The 17855-nt window shown below is 33.6% G+C and overlaps 2 protein-coding genes across 2 annotated transcripts; both read left to right on the forward strand.

The window, feature by feature from the left end:
* Nucleotides 1-2187: 2187 nt before the first annotated feature.
* Nucleotides 2188-3255, forward strand: LOC145958028 (uncharacterized). Its single transcript, XM_083074480.1, has 2 exons — nucleotides 2188-2776; nucleotides 2858-3255. The coding sequence occupies exons 1-2, from the start codon at nucleotides 2188-2190 to the stop codon at nucleotides 3253-3255; spliced, it is 987 nt and encodes a 328-aa protein (XP_082930606.1).
* Nucleotides 3256-5482: 2227 nt separating this feature from the next.
* LOC109808372 (serine/threonine-protein kinase PBL35) lies at nucleotides 5483-16198 on the forward strand. Its single transcript, XM_083075272.1, has 10 exons — nucleotides 5483-5664; nucleotides 5781-6031; nucleotides 6367-6502; nucleotides 6593-6735; nucleotides 7125-7248; nucleotides 13485-14002; nucleotides 14321-14459; nucleotides 14550-14692; nucleotides 15046-15169; nucleotides 15603-16198. Exons 1-10 carry the CDS (start codon nucleotides 5598-5600, stop codon nucleotides 15914-15916), a joined length of 1959 nt encoding a protein of 652 aa, XP_082931398.1. The 5' UTR covers nucleotides 5483-5597; the 3' UTR covers nucleotides 15917-16198.
* The last annotated feature ends 1657 nt before the right edge of the window (nucleotides 16199-17855 follow it).

Below are 17855 nucleotides of genomic sequence, written 5' to 3' on the forward strand. Positions count from 1 at the left end.
AGTAAGCCCATCTCTCTTAGTAGAGCTTTATCATGTTCATTAGGTTTTGCTAAGCGAGACCTTGTCCTTGAGTGAAAATTAAGGACCTAAGAAGTCTTGCTCAATGACAACTAACTCAATACGAGAAAATGCTCTACAACTTTAATGTGTAGGGCATTTTTAGGCATCACTTTCAACATTCAATCCCTCACAATACATCTAAACAACCTCAATTCAACATTAAGTAGGAAACAACACATACTATGAGTTTTGAGGCACCAACTCAAGCAACAAGGATTTACCCCCCAAACTACAACATCTATATGATATGTATAAACAACAATGAAGCTTATTCCCTTACCTCAATCGAGCTCCCTACCAAGAAAATCCATGGTTTCAAAGATGATAAGAAGCTTGAGCAATATTCTAAAGACCTTTTCTCTAACTTCTTTCTAGAATTTTGAAATTTGAAGCCTTTGAAGTTTCTTTGAATATCTCAATCCTCTCTAGACCAACTCTTACACATTCAAGTTATATCACTTATAACTCAAGCCGAGGGTTATCTCAACTCTAATCCACACTCTACAATAAACAAAACATCAGAAAACAACATAAACAATACACATAAATACATATATTACAATAATACATATTTATGAAAAATACCGTGTTACACCAATCACATTACATCCTCACAATCTTTGTTGTTATAATTGTTGTGTGCAAATAAGCTATTTGAGTGCTTATATTATGAGTGTTTTAGAGATTTTGCCAAAATCTCATACAAGTGATCTTACATGACACTCATATAAGTGATTTCATTAAGTATATTCTCACAACTACATAATACTTAACATGACATTAATGTGGAATCTAACACTTTCTCATATCATATGAAGGTAGTAAAAAAAGATTAAAATTGATTTAAATCAATTTATGTCAGTAGAAAAAACAAATAACTTATTTATTCTTAACCTTCCTAGATCAATCTTATAAAAAAAATATGATTTATATTAGCATATATAAATGCATAACATATAATATATGAATATTTACTAATATATTATAATGATGTGCACCAAATGTTGGGTAAAATTAAAGTTTATCCTACATATAATTTATCGTACTTTTATGTCGTATCCTAATTATTAAACAGGTCCCGAGAGTTTTCTTATTTTCTTAAAACTATTTTCATATAAAAAAAAATAATTTTTAAAACATAATTATTTTTCTAATTCAATTATTCAAATTAAAATTTATAAAATATTATTTATTTAAAAAATTAAGGTGCCACAAATATCATCTATTAAATACATGTTTTTTTTAATCTTTAATAGAATACTCGTCTTTATCTTCACATATATATATTTTTTTCTTTTTTACTGCATATTTCCATGTTAAACTCTTGTAAACTTTTTCTATGCTACTTTATAAGATACATTAAACGTCCATTTAATGCTTCATTCCTTTTCACATGTAAAAGAAGTCACATGGCACGGAAAAGTCTCAGTAATTTTTGTGATGACTTTGAACTAAACAATCACACTTTTACATATGTAATTTTTGGAATTTTTTACATAAATATTATTTTTTTAAAAAAAATTACTCAATTAACCACTGTGCAGCTTTATTTACAGGGATAGAACCATTTACTGTTTCAGCTCAGAATTCGGTTCCCGGGGAACTGAATTCTGAGTTGCTTTTATATTTTTTTTTCTCGCGTTTGCAGGGGAAACGTGGGCAGATGTTGGAAGCGGAACGGTCCGTTCCGAAATCAGAACGGGCCGTTCTGCTTAAAGGAACAGAGTGGCATTTGTTAAGAATTAACGTTAAAATAGATGTTGGAAGCGGCCCGTTTTAAACAAATTTTTTAGTAATTTTTTTTAACGTGGAACGGGCCGTTCTTGTTTTAGAACAGCCCGTTCCAAAATAGAAATTTACACATTTTTTTACTCTTGGAACGGCCTCGGAACGGCCCGTTCCAGGAGCTATTTTTACAAAGTTTTTGTGATTTAGAACGGGCCGTTCCAAACCAGAACGGCCCGTTCTGGGTAAACAGTAAAAACTTGCGTTTTTCTATAAATAGACCCTTTCCCCTTCATTTTTTTCACACGATTTCAGATTAGCTTCTCTCCTTTATTCCTTTCGTGTACCCCTTTTGAATCAGTTTCTTAGAATCACGTTCATTTCCTTTAAACCTTTCATAAAATGGCTTCTTCAATCTACGTTATTGTTCATTCTGATGGTTCCATTAACCAATGTCCGAATGAAGGAATCACCTTCTCTTCTCCATCTGCAAAATTAGTTCGTATCAACAGAGGAATTACTCTAGAAAGGCTTCAAAGAGTCATCCATAGAAAGCTACATCGACAAGATTCTGAGAGGGTGGCTAGCATACATTTTCGGTACCCTATTAGACTTGGCCCAGGGGTTAGTAACTATACCTGTGTTGAGTTGACGGATGATGAAGACGTTGAGGCACTTTTCAATGTTCACGATTCTAATCAACTTCAATCAGGTATTGAATTATATGCTACATTTACTACAGTTGAATCACATGCACCACAAGTTTCACCTTCACGTTCACCTTACGAAGTTTATCAAAGTTACCAGTACACTAACCCATCTGGCCCTTCTTATGATATCCCCTCCAACTACAACATTGAGTCATACACACAGCTTTTAAGTGGTCCAATCATGGACCTTAATCAAATACCTTCTCAGCCATTTGAGCAAGCTAGACCTTCTGCTTCTCAACCCAATGTTGAAACCAACATTGAAGATGATGTTGTTGTTGGTCTCCCAACATAAAATGTCTTTGATCCTTTTAGCGAGGACGAAGACGAAATTCTCTCTGCACATGAACATGATGATGAAGAAACCCTCCCAATTCCAAATAATCCACCACTACAACCACAACCAGTAGCCATATACAACCCACCTCCACACTTTTTAGAGTTTCCCAATGAAATCAAACAAGACAGTGAGTATAGCCATTTGTTGGAGCGTGATATGGTTGTGTATCCACCTGGAACACTATTTATTGGCCAACGCTTCCAAACAAAAGAACAAATGCAGGATGCCATAAATAGATTTCACATTGTCAACCATTGCACTTACAAGGTTAAAAACTCAAGCAGTAGTAGGCTTGTTACGGAATGCGTTCACCACGATTGTGCTTGGAGATGTCGTGGTATATTGCGCACCAGGGAACAACATTGGGAAATCATGATCCTTGAGGTCCCCCACACATGTGTTTCCCCACTTATCTCCTAAGATCATAATAAATTGGGATCACAAATGATTGCTCAAAGCATTGGTGAAATTATTGAGGTTGATCCATCGGCATCCATTTCAACCATCATAGCCCACATCAAGTCCACCATGGGTCATACAATTAGTTACAGAAAGGGATGGTTGGCCAAGCAACATGCCATTGAGAATATCTTTGGAAACTGGGAGGAGTTGTACAACAAATTACCAGGTATGTTGCAAGCAATGCAAATGTATGTTCCAGGTTTTATTTGGAAATTAAATACGCAACCGGCTTACCAAGGTGAATTATTGGACGAGGGGAGTGTTATCTTCAAAAGGTTATTTTGGACCTTTAAACCATGCATTGATGGTTTTGCCTTCTGCAAACCAATTGTACAAGTGGATGGTACCTTTTTATACGGGAGATACAAAGGTACACTATTGGTCGCAGTTGCGCAAGATGGTCGCAACAACATAATTCCTATTGCATTTGCTGTTGTTAAAGGTGAAACTAGCGATGCATGGTTTTTTTTTCTGAAGAACTTGAGGCGGTATGTAACACCGCAAGATGGGTTGTGCCTTATTTCTGATCGTCATGAAGCTATTCGAAGTGCATACTCAAGAAATGGAAGTGGCTGGACGGAAAACAATTCTGTCCATGTCTATTGTATTCGACATATTGCACAAAATTTCATGCGACGATTCAAAAATGCAGCACTAAAGAAGGATGTCGTCAATATGGGTAAGTTTATCATTACTTTTTTTAAAGCATTTGATTATTACTTTTAATTATTTAATAATATTTTTTTTGCAGCCTACGGGATGACTGAACCTAGATTCTTTTACTATTACAACATAGTAAGAGATACTAATGTTGAAGCAGCTCAATGGTTAGACAACATTCATAGGGAAAAATGGACACTAGCATGGGACAATGGACGACGTTGGGGACACATGACAACAAACCTAGCTGAGTCAATTAATTCCGTATTGAAGAAAACACGAAATTTGCCAATTTGTTCCATGGTAATGGCCACATACACTCGTTGCAACAAGTTTTTCGTTCAAAGAGGTACGTAAGTGGGCGCAATGATTAATGCAGGACATGTCTACTCGAAAATTGCAAATAAAACTATTCAAGATGCACAGTCTAAGGCAAATACTCATAGAGTTATCAGCTTTGACAGATCAAGCAGTAGATTTCTAGTGGAAGAAACGCAACATTCGAGAGAAGTTTGACCAGCTGGGAGATTTGCGGTAAGGCTTGATGAATTGTGGTGTGATTGTGGCAAGTTCCAAAAAGTTCATATCCCTTGCTCACATGTACTTGCTTCATACTTACATGCACATCATGACTATGAAAGGTACATATCTCCCATATATACCTTACAACAAGTTGCAAAGGTATACGAAGGATAGTTTGGAGAGCTTCGACATGAAGATTATTGACCTACTTACACTGGTCTAACTTTGTGGCCAAATCCAGAACTGAAGAGAACTTCGAAGGGTCGACCAAAGTCCACCAGGATTAGAACAGAGATGGATATTAGAGAACAACATCATTATGAGGTACATTTTGAAAGTTTAAAACTCTGTCCCCGCTCCATTTACAGACTAGAGGGAATGATGCTGATAACCTGGAAATAGGCGCAATATATGGCATGCGATGCCATGCCCAAGACTGTAACAGAGATGCACAACCACCCATTGTTTTGCTACTAACATTTGTAGCTCTACACATTTCCCTATATAACATAGTTAAACAAGCCGACCCCCAACTATATCGTCTTGTTCTTCTAAGATTTATTAATAAAGATAAATACATAAGATATACTTTATTGCCTGTTTTGTCAGGCATCAAAACACCTCCTATTAAACCTAATATATATGATCTACAATGTGCATCAAGTTGTTCTTGAGATGACTCCTCTGGTAATTCTAACATATTATCTCTTAACCACTTTAACTTAATCATAGAGCCAATTAGTGACTCACCTGTAAATAAAGCTGCACAGTAGTTAATTGAGTAATTTTTTAAAAAAAAATAATATTTATGTAAAAAATTCTAATTTTTGTGATGGCTCTTAACTAAACAATCACACTTTCACAATATATTTTAAAATAGCATTATTTTAATACTTGGTTCATAGTCTTTTTTTTTAAATTATTTTTTTACCAATTTAATTAATCGCCCTTCCTCAATACTAAAATCAATTTAAAATATTAAAATGTGAACGATCTATATTCATCTGTGAATTGACGAATCCATTTCCCATCAATTCCACCGGCCATCTTCTGTGGGTCAATTTGGTCAGTCAAGTCATCTGAGAAGCAAAAGAGAGCTTCGTCACAGTAACAGTTGCATGGGTCTCAGCTTCTCCTCTGCCTCGGCACCTCACTCCTCTTCCCCCAACCTCTCTCAATGTTCAGGCAAGTCTTCAACTTTTCTCCACCCTTTCTAAATTCACCCCAACACGCAACATGGGTCGTTCCCGTTTCCTCGAATTCGATTTCTTCCATGATGGTTTCGATTCCTCTGTTTTCAGGTTCACCAAGCACTGAAGACCGAATTCTGAAATGGCCGAACATGAAGGTGTTCAGTTACGAGGAGCTCAAATCTGCAACAAACAATTTTAGCCCTGACACAGTGGTCGGTAAGGGTGGTCTTGGCCAAGTTTTCAAGGGATGGTTAAATGAGAAGACCCTCTCCCCTGCCAGACCCAACTCTGGTTTTGGAATGGCCGTTGCCATCAAAAAGTTGAACCCCGAAAGCACGCAAGGCTTTGAAGAATGGCAGGTCATGTATAACAGACCTTAGCTTAACATTGTTAGTGAAAACGTGCATATATTTTCACAATTAAACAATAATGTTAATGATTTTAACAAGAGAAAGACTAAGTTGAACAAATTTAAAAAAATAGAAAAACTAAAGAGTAATGCCAAAGCATAATTAAGCATTCTTTGGCTAAATGTTTATCATTCTGTCTTGTGGTTTTGCTTGTCAATTGCCTATTATAGTGTAACCTTCAACACAATTAGAGTACCTTTCATGTGATAAATTCTACTGTTTGCACAAATTCAGTCTGGCTATTTGATTGTTTAAAATGATTTTCTGTTGATTGGAAGATGCAGTCAGAAGTAAACTTTTTAGGAAATCTTACTCACCCCAACCTGATCAAGCTATTGGGTTACTGTTGGGATGATGATGAGCTTCTTCTTGTGTACGAGTTCATGCCTAAGGGAAGCTTAAACAATCATCTGTTCAGAAGTATGAATTGAAGACAATAAAAATAGTCAAGGAAAACTCCTTGTCAAGAATTTAAGTTTAATTCATTTTCTTTGTCGTGTTTCTGAGCAGGAAATCTTAACTTAGAAACACTTTCTTGGAACACCAGGCTTAAAATAGCTATTGGTGCAGCTCGGGCGCTAGCTTTCTTGCATGCCTCCGAAAAACAAGTCATATTTAGAGATTTCAAGTCCTCACATATACTCCTTGATAAGGTCAGTTACTTTTGTTGGTTGTTTTCTTTCGGTGGAACCAGTTACTTTTTGGTTAGTCTACCTTTTCCCTTGTTTCAATTCATGGGAGCTAAAGCAAATGTCATATCTAGTTGTGATGAAAAGACAGTTAATGGATTTTGATCCCATTAACCAAACTCATTGGAAGGGTATGAAAACTTAGTCTGTCAATAGAATATCAACTGAAAGGTTCAATGTCTTTGTTCTTTTTTTATATTCTGCCAATACTGGACCCATTGACTTGTTGAAGCATGTTACATGATGTTATGAATGAAAAATATTTTTGAAGTAACAAAAGTTGATATTTATTTAATGCTAAATTTCCTCATATCATTTTGATGACCGAGTCTTTTGTGACTTTTAACCTACAGAATTACATTGCAAAAATCACAGATTTTGGGTTGGCTAAATTGGGGCCTGCTGGGGGACAATCACATGTAACTACCAGGGTCATTGGCACGTATGGTTATGCTGCTCCAGAATTTGTGGCAACAGGTAAATAATATATCTGCACATATTTGGCAATTAAATCAACTTTAAATGTATGTTTTGACTTTATTATTATCTCACAAGGCAAAATGTTAGCCAATATTGTAAGTTTTATGATTTTCTAATACATCAATTATAGAAAATTAAAAGCATTTTTGAAATTCATGATCCTCACATAATAATAAAAAAGTAATATGTACCTTTCTCTGATGGAAGACCTCCTAGCATTGATGGAAGAAGGATGATCAATGAGAGGACTCCTACATGGATCATAGTTCTTCTGTTATGAAGAATTTTTAGAATAATAAATTGGGACTTGTATCCTTGCTGAGTCAGCAAGTCAGTTAGTTGTTAAAACTGTTTGGAGAGGAAGTTAGAGTTTAAATAGCTGCAGGACAGAGGGATTTCGCATGTATTCTTGTAACCTTTCTGTATTAAACTCATTCAATAATAGTACTCTCTTCGGATTCCTTTCTCATATAGGTATCCCTATTCACTCTTGTTCTTTGAATTGTTATGATTCCTAGTTCTAAGAATTTTTCTAACATCTTCAAAGGCCTAACCATGGATGGTGGTGGTGACCGAAAATAGAGGAAGGATAGAAGGTGTTTGATGGAATGCTTGAGAGGTACTCTAGGATTTGGCTCACTCCAAGGTAGATGAAGGCCACTCCTAGGGTTTTTACTCAAGGTGGAGATAGGTAAGATTCTTGGCCAAAAATGACCAAGAGAGACTAAGGAAAATATAAAGGCACAAAAGACTTACTCTATATTAATTTCCAAAGTATTTACAAGGAGGCTAGCCTAGGGTATTTATAGAAGGAAGGATGCATTTAGGGTTACATTTGAGAGTGCATGGCCAAGTAATGCAATCCAAATGCACTTCAAATGAAACCTAACTTAACCTTAGATGCTACTTGGTGGCCAAGGATGGAATCTTTGGATTTAGTTAAGCTACATTTAGGTGCATGATAAGACCATGCAACCTAGGTTCCCTCCACTTGGGCCTAAGCCTTGCCAAGTCCAAAAATAAATCCAATGTCACCAAAAAAACATGTCTAGGCCTAGTTTCCAACCTTAATAAAATACCTTAGCTATAAAATAAAATCCTATAATCTAAGACACCCCCATAATACAAGGGTAAAATGAGAAATACAAGTAAAAATAAATCATATGACTATGACACCCCAAAATACAAGGGTAAAATAGGAAATATAAGAAAAATAAATCCTATGTCTAAGGTACCCAAAATACAAGGGTAAAATAGGAAATTAAAGACAAGAGCAAAAATAAGAATAAATCCTATACTAATAAAAACTTAGGAGCTAAGGCCCAAAAGTAGTCCCACTCCTCTTATGGTTTTCAAAACTAACCCATTCCTCTTGCCTCCTTCAATATATCACCTCTTGGTCTTCTTGGCCTTAGTGTGATTCCATCATACTGAAGTCTAGGTGTATAATTAAAGCCTAAAAAGGTAAAAAGACTAAAATTATAGCACATTAAAGCGTTAGTCCTAAGAACTAAAATATCTTGTTGGAGGTACCCAATGTAGTGACCTAGGTATGTCTTTGAAAATAAAGAAAACTTAGCTAAAAATTTACCTAAACAACTTTGTATTGCATTATTTGTTAGATACATACGAGAAAATGGTGTTAAGAGGAGTCTAGAAGACTCATATAATTTAAGTTTGTCTTGTAGGGTAATAGTCAAGTTAAGTTCAAATAAGTTAGAACTTCCCTTAAGATCAAACATAGGAAATACGACACCAAGAGATGTATCCAACAAACCATACAAACCAACAGTTGGGTGCTTTATGAAGACAACTAAAGTAGAAAGAGTCTTAAAGAAAGAAGACTTATCTACCTTGGGCACTACCAAGGAAGTAGCACAAGAAGTAGGACTAAGTGAAGTCCACTACTTCACTAATTCTTGAAGTTGAGATTCTTTTTCTTTAAAAATGACTTGTTTTTGAACCTCCACTTCATGACTAGTGGCAACATGAGAGAAAAAGTTAAGGTCTTGATGAATGAAGAGAGTCTTTTTTAAATCATTTTCAATGGTAAAGTGACTCTCTTTAAACATAAGCCCTTTGGAAGAAATATTATCCTCCTTACTCTTTGTTAAGAGTGTTGGTTGTTTTTTTTTCTTTTTCTAACCACTCTTTAACCCTCTTTATACTTTTCTTTTTTTCTTTCTTTATCATTTGTATTTTCTTTTCTTCTAAGTTCTTCCTCATGCCTACTCTTAGGGGTTCTAACCCCTTTGGCTATTTGAGACCCAGTTGGAACAACCTTAAGTTTGGATCCACTAGTTTCTCTCCCCTCAACTAATTTTGCAAGTAATTGTCTTATTTCTTCATTATTCTTTGCATTTTCTTTTTCCCTCTTTCTAATTTCTTCCCCTCCTTTTATGTTTTCCTCTTCTTTTTTTATTAGGTACTTTTTTAAATCCCTAAGTTCATCTCTAACACTAGGTCTACTACTATGAGAGTTATGCATATACACACTAGAATGATATGAATGATCACTCATCTTTGTTCAAGAAAGGTTTTCTCAAAAGTGTTTGAAGATTTTCATAAAGAGTGAGTGATAAAGGATTTTCACAATTGTTTTAAGGTGCAAGATTAGTATAAAAAGGCCTAAGTGTACAAATTGAACTGTCAAGGGAGGTGGACTACAAGGAATCACTTAAAAACCAAGCCTTTTCAAGTAAAAATCACTAAGCCCTCTTACACTTTTCTTACAAAACAATTTTTGCACAAAAATTGAGTGTGTGTGTGTGTGCACGACTCCCTAGTAGGAAAAAATGAAGCCTTCTAAACAAAAATAAGCAAAGTAAAAGATCCTAAGCAATTATACTACCAAAGCAATAAAGCATGCAAGGAAAGCAATTAAAGCATGTGGTAGTCGGATTCCCTAGGTTGGGAGCTTGAAGTGACCTTGGTGGTATTCAAGTCACTCCCACAAGCACTACTCAAATTACTCTAAAACTACTTATTAGAAAGGCCAATTACAAACCAAAAAGAAAAGAAAACAAAGGCCAAAAATACAAGTGGCCGCAAATTGCACAATGAAGAAATTTAAAGAAACTTTGGTCTTCTAGTCTCCAATTTGATTCCTTCACAATGAACAAATCAAGTTAGTCTTCTCCTTTGGTGTTTGCTCTCTTAGGTTTTTGTGAATTCCAGCAAAGCACCTTGGAAAAAAATTTGGATAGCCCCTCCGCTCAATCCACCAAGAATGTGTGGTGTTTAGAAGTTTTCCTCACCTAGGCCAAGAAGAAACCAAACCAAGAGTACAAGAGGCCAAGGAATAAAAACTAAAAAGGCACAATTAAAAAGGCTAAACTCAAGTGGAGATTGATGTGACAAACTTAAGAATAGAAAGAAGACACAAAACTAAAATTAAGGCACATTAAAGAAAGGCAAGCACTCAAAAGATTAAGTCCTAGAATGACACTAGAATGAAATTTAATCAAATAGGTCTAAAATGAATAATGCACTTAATATGTTTGATTAAAAAGGTTTCATACAGCCATACAATTTTTTGTTCAAAGATCCAAGATTAACTCCATTGCTAAGGTAGGAAAATTTTGTCCCAAAGTTTACAAGTCTAGCAAAGGTTCCCTTTTTTACTTGTTTTTAATTTTTTTGTTCTTTTTATGCTTGACTAAGCCTCGGTTTTGATGTCAAGGTCCAACCACTTGTCTTTTTTTTTGTTTTGAATTTTATACTAAAATCCTTCCTTTGCTTGGGTTTTACACTTGTGTCCAAAAATGGTTTAGCAATAATTTTAGGAGTATCCTTTTAATATCTTATGATGGCTTAATGAGACAATAACTTCAGTGATTTTTAAAACTTTTAATGTGTAAATGTCCAGCAGTAAAATGTGCACATAAAATTCACTCTCTTGCTCAAATCATCAAACAATATATAGGCATATCAAGTGCATAAGGGAATACGCAAAATGAACGAAAATTTTAAGCAAGTATGTGCAAAGAAATTAATCACACATGATATTTAAGGGATGTAGAACATGCTAGAACTAATTAGCATGCATGATTGACTCTCTAAAGCACACTAGAGACTCACGACCATTTCATCAAACAAGTGGCATGCATGTCATTTTTTTTGATCATTTCAATGTTTAAGCATGAATACTTGGAATTCTTTCAAGATGGGTTCAAAAGAGACAAGTTAATGACATAACCAGATGGATTAAAAAGCAAAATATATCATTTCATCAATGTTTCACATGCAACCCAAAATTTTCAGCAACTCAAACTTGAAAAGAAAATGGTAGAAGTTTAAGCAAAGAAGCCTAAAACACCAAGATGATTCACAAGAACGAATGTAGCATGAATCAACACATGAAAGAAGAAATATGGATCATGAAGATATGGCAAGATGATGATCCTTTTTAGCATAACATTTTAGACAATCAAGAAGACACAAAGACATGACCGGAATTGAAAATAAACTAGAAATTACCCTTGAAGAACTTTTGGCTCTAGATACCACATGATAAAAGACCTCCTAGCATTGATGGAAGAAGGATGATCAATGAGAGGACTCCTAGACTACACGGATCATAGTTCTTCAAAGGCCTAGCCTTGGATGGTGGTGGTGACCGAAAATAGAGGAAGGATAGAAGGTGTTTGATGGAATGCTTGAGAGGTACTCTAGGATTTGGCTCACTCCAAGGTAGATGAAGGCCACTCCTAGGGTTTTTACTCAAGGTGGAGATAGGTAGGGTTCTTGGCCAAAAATGACCAAGAGAGACTAAGGAAAATATAAAGGCACAAAAGGCTCACTCTATATTAATTTCCAAAGTATTTACAAGGAGGCTAGTCTAGGGTATTTATAGAAGGGAGGATGCATTTAGGGTTACATTTGAGAGTGCATGGCCAAGTAATGCAATCCAAATGCACTTTAAATGAAACCTAAATTAACCTTAGATGCTACTTAGTGGTCAAGGATGAAATCTTTGGGTTTGGTTAAGCTACATTTAGGTGCATGATAAGACCATGCAACCTAGGTGCCCTCCACTTGGGCCTAAGCCTTGCCAAGTCCAAAAATAAATCCAATGTCACCGAAAAAATGTCTAGGCCTAGTTTCCAACCTTAATAAAATACCCTAGCTATAAAATAAAATTTTATAATCTAAGACACTCCCATAATACAAGGATAAAATGAGAAATACAAGTAAAAATAAATCGTATAACTAAGACACCCCAAAATACAAGGGTAAAATAGGAAATATAAGAAAAATAAATCTTATGTCTAAGGTACCCAAAATATAAGGGTAAAATAAGAAATTAAAGACAAAGGCAAAAATAAGAATAAATCCTATACTAATAAAAATTTAGGAGCTAAGACCCAAAAGTAGTCTCACTCCTCTTATGGTTTTCAAAATTAACCCATTTCTCTTGCCTCCTTCAATATATGACCTCTTGGTCTTCTTGGCCTAAGTGTGATTCCATCATTCTCTATTATGAAAATCTCCTTTGATTCCTAGAGTACTTTGATCTTCTTGAGAAGAGAATAAAGATTTTACTCCCTTTGACTCTTTTTTTTAGTCTCTCTATCTTCCGTGATAGCTAGGGTTTGAGAGAATACTTTCTGTGAGAGATGTGGACCTTGTTTCAGTGGATATTTATAACCCTTAAAAATTGTTATTCCTATCAAATAATAATTATTTTCAAAACTGTTTTATTAAGTCCATTTATGATTTAGTCCCTAATTATTTAATTATTTATTTATTAGTCCATTTATACATCACATGTTTCTCACATAAGACATAATTATCTTACAAATATTACATGCTTTGCAAGTAAGAAGGAAATGGAAGCAAAGTAAACAAAAAAACAAAAGGTTTGTTTGATTTGAGAAGATCTTTTTCATCTTCATTTCCTGTTTCCATACATGATTACTAAAATGCCATACAACATAAGGTTTCTTGATTTGAAATACTTGTACAAGAAACAGTTAAAACACGATTTGTGTTGTTTTCACTCTTTCTGAAAATAGGAAAGAGAGTTAAAACAAAGCAACATATAAACTTTTTTGTAATTATCAATAAAAACAGGAAATGAAATCAGACAGTTTTCTTAAACCAAGCTGGCCTTACTATAATACTGTAGTTTAATCATTTGACACTCCAAAAACTAACATGGCTTTGAACAAAAACTAACATGGCTTTGAACAAAAACTAACATGGCTTTGAAATGTATCAATATTCATCAGGGCACTTGTATGTGAAGAGTGATGTGTACGGATTTGGTGTAGTGCTACTAGAAATGCTGACAGGCATGCAGGCAATTGACACAGATCGGCCAGCAGGCCAGCACAACCTAGTTGAATGGGCAAAGCCTTTTCTTGTCTCCAAAAGAAAATTGAAAACCATCATGGATGCTAAGATAGAATATCAATATTCACCCAAGGCAGCATGGCAAGCAGCACAACTTACTCTAAAATGCCTAGAACCTCACCCTAACAAACGTCCTTCTATGAAAGATGTACTTGAGGAATTGGAAGTCATTGAAGCTATCCATGAAAAATTGAAGGTGTTTAGTTATGCGGAGCTGAAATCTGCAACAAAGAATTTTAGGCATGACACAGTGGTTGGTGAGGGTGGTTTTGGCGTTGTTTACAAGGGATGGCTGGATGAGAAGACCCTAGCCCCTGTCAGGGCAGGTTTTGGAAAGGTTGTTGCCATAAAAAAGTTGAGACCGGGCAGCATGCAAGGGATTTTAGAGTGGCAGGTCATGTACAACAGACCTTTGCCTAACATTTATGGTGAAAACATGCATATATTTTCACAATTAAAGAATCATATTAAAAAATTAATAATAAAAAGACTAAAAGAGTAATACCAAAACATAACTAGGCATTCTTTTGGCTAAATGTTTATCATTTTATCATGTTGTGCTGTTTACTTATCATATTGCATTTAATATTTTTGTGTAAGCTTCAAGACAATTAGAGTACCTTCCATGTGATAAATCCTACTTTTTGCACAAATTCAGTATACCTAGCTATCTGATTATTTAACATAATTTTCCTTTGATTGTAAAATGCAGTCAGAAGTATACTTTTTAGGAATGCTTTCTCACCCCAACCTGGTCAACCTCTTGGGTTACTGCAGGGATGATGATTATAAGCTTCTTCTTGTGTACGAGTTCATGCCTAAGGGAAGCTTAAACAATCATCTATTTAGAAGTATGAATTAATGACAATAAAAATAGTAAAGGAAAACTCCATGTCACAAATTTGAGTTTAATTCATTTTCTTTGTTGTGTTTCTGAGTAGGAAATCCTAACTCAGAACCACTTTCATGGAACACCAGGCTTAAAATAGCTATTGGTGCAGCTCGGGCTCTAGCTTTCTTGCACGCCTCTGAAAAACAAGTCATATACAGAGATTTCAAGGCTTCACATATACTACTCGATGCGGTCAGTTTCTTTTGTTGGTTGATTTCTTCCAATGGAAGCAGTTATTTTTTTGTTAGTCCTTTTTCCTTTGTTTCAAATTTCAATTGATGGAAGCTAAAGCAAATGTAATGAGTTTGCTTGCATATAAGCTTAGAAGAGCTCGAGAGTTTTTCTAATGAAAATATGTCTTTATTTTTGATAGAGAAACTTTCAAAATAGCTTGTATCTAAATAGGCTCATATCAATGCACAATATTTTTTAAGTAACAAAAATTGATATTATTAATGCACAATATTTTTTAAGTAACAAAAATTGATATTTATTTTAATGCTAAATTTCTCATCATTTTGAAGACCGATTATTTTGTCCTACAGAATTACAATGCAAGAATCTCAGATTTTGGCTTGGCTAAATTGGGGCCTTCTGAAGGACAATCACACGTAACTACCAGGGTCATGGGCACGTCTGGTTATGCTGCTCCAGAATATATGGCAACAGGTAAATAATATATCTGCACATAATGACAATTAAATCAGCTTTAAATGCATGGTTTGACTTTATTAATTACTCACCAGGCATAATACGAGCCAAGTTTAGATGCTATGTCAAGTAAGAAGAAAGTGAAAGTAAAATGTAGCGAAAAATGATTTGTTTGGTTTGAGAAAATGTTTTTTTGTTTTTATTTACTATTTTCACATATAATTACATAAATGTCACTTGAATTGACTTCTTGATCTCAAAGATTTGTACAGAAAAATTTTCATTATTACTGAAACTAAGAAATTAAGTGAAAAAGGACCTCAATGAAAACAAACCTTTATTAATTTTGAACCAAAACAGAAAATTTCCTTAAAGATAAGCAATAGTGTAGGCTAATACTTTGACCATGCACAAACTAAAACGTCTTTGAATTGTTTGAATATTTCAACAGGGTACTTGTATGTGAAAAGTGATGTTTATGGGTTTGGTGTAGTGCTGCTTGAAATGCTGACAGGCATGAGGGCAGTTGACGTAAATCGCCCAACAGGGCAGCGTAACCTAGTTGAATGGACCAAGCCTTTTCTTTCCTCCGAAACAAAGTTGAAAACCATTATGGATGCTAAGATAAAAGGTCAATATTCACCTATAGCAGCATTGCAAGCAGCACAACTTACTCTAAAATGCCTACAACCTCGTCCTAACCAACGTCCTTCTATGCAAAATGTACTCGAGGAATTGGAAGCCATTAATGCTATCCATCCATAAAAAGTCCAAGGAATCTGAAACCAACAATTCTCACCAACCTCCTCAGCACTGTGTTGTAATAGTAATCTGGTCTAAAGAATAAATTGTTTGATCGGTCGCTTAAAATATGTGATTTTGTTCCCCTTTTTACTAGTGCTGGTTGGAGGGGAGAGAATTTCACAAGGCTTTTACATGTATGCTTTTTTTGTTTTTTTGTTTTTTTTGTTTTTTGAATTATTTACATTTTTATGAAGTGGGAAAGTATTTTGCACGTTAGATAAGGGAACATTGTTTTGATGCTAATATGTCATTTTAATAAGACTGTACTAATAAGTGGACGTCAATGTGATATATATATATATATATATATATAAGGAGAGATGTATTTACTCCAATAATAAATTATTTAGATTTATTTCGTTCAATAACTCATATTTTACATTAAATTTTAATGATTAAATTGTTGTTGAATTTAAAAGTTCTTATTATATAGATTAGGTCTAAATTTGTTTTAAAAATTTAAAAATCTTTTAATACTTTATTTTATTAATTTAAATTAATGGATAATTATAAAATTATTTTATATATTGATTTGAATTAATGAAATGAAATATCAAATGGTCTTGAAAATTTTTAAAAATTTGAAGACTTGGTCTATGTATTAAGAACTTTAAATTCAACGGTTGAATATTTGAAATTTGATTTAGAGTATAAGACTATAAGTTATTGAATGAAGTAATTCTAAATAAACCTTCCTCTTGGAGTAAATAAATTTATCCTCTCTTTATATATTTTATTGTGTACACAACAAATATATAATTATAAATGTATTGTAGTTATAAATACTAGCATAAAAAGTATTTTGTGCTTGCATGCATTTTAAAACAAATAAATATAAAATTAATTAAAATTTAATAATAATTTATAGTTAGTAATCAAAAGTTTTGAATAATTTTTAGATAGTTATAACAAGTAAAATATTATATAATATAGAAGTTAGAAGGATAAAATTATCCAGAAGTTATATACACAAAAAACATGATATATCATTTATTATTAGTATAGATTTAAATTAAAAAAGAGACAAAATTTTATTAGTCTTGCATAATTATATTTAATATAATTAAAATATTTTTAGAACAATATAATTTTAGGGGTAGCCATTGGTTAAATTGAGTTGAATTTCAAATATATCTATATTCAAATTGATTAACTTTAATTAGTTAGAATTGATTTGATATTTTTATTATTTTCTCTTTAATCTCTTAATCAATTCAATTAAATTATATTTATATTGGTTTGGCTGAATAATATTTCCTACTCTCCCTTCTTTAAAAAAAGAAAAAGAAGAATGTTAATTTTTCTCATTAAGACATTCAATGATTTAAATATAACTACAAAATAAATACCATTCAAATGATAAATATATTAAAAAATTAACAAATTGAATTATTGAATTATGGGTGAATTGAAAGCGCTAATTCAACTCAACTCAATTTAAATCCATTTACTAGTTAAATAAGCTGATTTAGAATTGAACCAAGACCCATATAATTTCTTTTCCCTATCTCAGTCCAACCTAGAATCTGTGATAAGAGTGAATTATCTCATAAATTAAGTTGGGTTAGAATTGAACAAAGATCGATACACTTCTATTTTATTTTATTTTTTCTATCTCAACCTAATATGTGATAGGGGTGAATTGGCTCATCCAATTTTCACTCTTTATGACACCTCTAGTATAACCCAAAGTTAAACTTCGCACTCTAATACGACTTATTAATTACACCTCTAATATTTGATTCTCTTATTATATATATCCCAATCCATTGTTGTGCATGTTATATTTTTTACTTTTTAATTGTTTTATCGCAAGCATTTAATTTTTTATTTTTTATTTTTTATTTTCATCCGGCGAGATTTAGAGAAGGATTATTAAAAAAAATTGTATGGGGAGTCG

This window comes from Cajanus cajan, chromosome 5 (genome assembly GCF_000230855.2).
Source record: "Cajanus cajan strain Asha chromosome 5, NIPB_CcT2T_4, whole genome shotgun sequence".
Taxonomy (NCBI): Eukaryota; Viridiplantae; Streptophyta; class Magnoliopsida; order Fabales; family Fabaceae; genus Cajanus; species Cajanus cajan.